Consider the following 2,500-nt stretch of genomic DNA (forward strand, 5'->3'; position numbering starts at 1 on the left):
AATAATAATAATGATAATAATAATAATGATGATGATGGTAATATTATGATAATAATAATAATGATATAATGATAATAATAATGATGGTAATATTATGATAATGATAATAATGATAATGACAATAATAATCAATAAAAGTAATAAAGACAATAATGACAAAAACAATATTAATAGCAAGGATAAAAAGTAATGATGATGATAATAATAATAATAACAATAATAATAATAATAATAATAATAAGGATAGTAAGAATAATAAGGATAATAATATAGTAATAATAATGATAATGATAATAGTAATAATAATAGAAATGAAAATAATGATAACAAATTAATAACAATAAGAACAATACTAATAAATAAATAATAATAATGATAATGACATTAATGATAATAATGATAATAGTGATAAAACTAATAATATCAATAATCATGATGATGATAATATCAAAGCTGATAACAAATATTGTAATAAAGATAAGAATGAAATTAATAATGATAATGACAAGTTCATACATTTTTTCTCTTATTAGCAAGAACTATAACTTTTACTTATCAGTAAATGAAGAAAGTGGTGTAATAAGATGAAAAGACAAAATATTTCATATCATAAAAGAAACATACAAGAGAGAAAGGAGGGAGTTAACTATAATTTAAAAAAATGTTTTGTAGTGTGCGTGAACGAGGTCAGGATAGGTCGTCTTTTTTGAGTTGTGACCTTTCGTTAACTTACCTGAGTTTGAGTTTCATAGATCTATGGATCAGAGATTAACTTGGAACGCCGAGACCCTCGGTTTGTGCGTTTTTATTTTTCATTTTCACCATTATTATAGCCTTGGGGATTTATTTTCAGAAAGGGGATTTGCAGATTTTTAAAAAGGGGTATTACTTTTTTTCTTATTCTATCTTGCATGTGGAATTTCCTTTTTAATACCTTCTTTTACTTTTCTTGTTTTTGGACAATATATAAACTCACTTTTTGATTTTTCAGTCACAGTTCATTAATTATTTTATTTTTTATCAATAATTTCCTTATTACATTTTTATCACTATTTTTTTTATCAGCACATCTGACCATTTTCAGACCTCTCCTCTTCCCCACCCTCCAATCCCCTCCTTCTTCCACCTCTTTTCTTTCTATTTTTCCTAGTTGATATGGAAATAGAACTATTCATATTTACAGGAAAAATTACCCCGTTCCTATCCGGTGCGAGAAAATTTATATTGGGTTGTCCAATATGGAACCATTTTCAGGCTTTATGAAAATAGAAAAAAGGGGGAGAAAAAATACCGAAATCACAGAGCAAATGTATGGCACTCTGTATGCGGGATTGAGATATGTGCAGATTGAGCTATAGGAGGGGGCGGGGGGTGTTGTTTATGGACACGGTAGGGGGTAGAGGAGGGGAAGGTGGGGTCAGCTGATAGGCTTATTTGCTGTCGTAACTTACATATTTACCCATATCTTTGGTTATTTATTATCATCCAAGGGCCGTGATTGTCTGCATTCATGATCTTTGTTTATTGTTTTTGTGGGAAGGGGGTTGCTATGGGTATACCTATGAATGGCGGAATGTTTTTGAATAGTCGTGAACACGAATGAGTACTGGCTTTCGGGAATAGTTTAGTAGGTGTGTGTGTGTGTGTGTATATGTGTGTGTGTGTGTGTGTGTGTGTGTGTGTGTGTGTGTGTGTGTGTGTGTGTGTGTGTGTGTGTGTGTGTGTGTGTGTGTGTGTGTGTGTATGTGTGTGTGTGTGTGTGTGTGTGTGTGTGTGTGTGTGTGTGTGTGTGTGTTCCACTCTATCTGTCTTCATCACTGGTGTTTGCTTTCCCCGCGCCCCCCCTTTCCCCTCGCTCAGAAGTTGTTCCCGGCGAGAGGGCGCCCCCAGCTTGCCCGTGATCCCGAGGGACCTTTGCTTGATGAGTCGCCTCTTCCGTCGGCGCCTCCTTGTTTTTCTTCCCCGGGGCGTGGCACTTCCCCAGGGACACTCCTGGCTCGCCGGCGTCCCCGCTGGACTTCGCTTTAGGCTGAGAGCTAACCCCATCGTCATCGTTCCGGGAGCCATTTACTAGCCCCCCGCTGCTGTTGGCCTCCTGATGGGGGCTGCTGCTGTACCCAGAGGACCCGCTGTTCTCCTGCTGGTGGTGCGCGTGGACTTGGGCCTGGGCGTGGCTGTGGGAGGGGATGACGTGGTCGTACAGAGGCGGGTCTCCTGAAGCAGGCGAGAAGGAGCAGCGGTCGACGGACGACGGACCGGGGCGCTGCAGGGTGGCGAAGTGGGCGGCGACGGGATGGTGGCGACGGCGCGTACCCAGGGTAGTGTAGCCCAGCGGCACTCCTGGGGGAGAAGCTGGTTAACGTGCGCCTAGAGATGCATGCAGGTAGATGTAGACACACACACACATACATAAGCGTATAAATACACATTCACAGACATATACATATATCATAGTAACAGAGCTTAGAATGTTTTCTTTCTTTCAATCTTACTCTTTTTG

At 39.0% G+C, this 2,500-nt stretch overlaps 1 protein-coding gene across 1 annotated transcript in view; it reads right to left on the bottom strand.

Annotated features, from left to right (window-relative positions):
• Window positions 1-1,710: 1,710 nt before the first annotated feature.
• The window catches only part of LOC138863932 (nephrin-like), a 250,982-nt gene continuing 250,192 nt past the window's right edge, over window positions 1,711-2,500 (bottom strand). Inside the window, exon 27 of the mRNA XM_070129439.1 lies at window positions 1,711-2,340. Coding sequence (XP_069985540.1) covers window positions 1,802-2,340 — 539 coding nt within the window. The 3' untranslated portion in view covers window positions 1,711-1,801. The remainder of the gene's footprint in view (window positions 2,341-2,500) is intronic.

The sequence above is a fragment of the Penaeus vannamei genome, chromosome 14 (genome assembly GCF_042767895.1).
Source record: "Penaeus vannamei isolate JL-2024 chromosome 14, ASM4276789v1, whole genome shotgun sequence".
In the NCBI taxonomy this organism is placed as follows: Eukaryota; Metazoa; Arthropoda; class Malacostraca; order Decapoda; family Penaeidae; genus Penaeus; species Penaeus vannamei.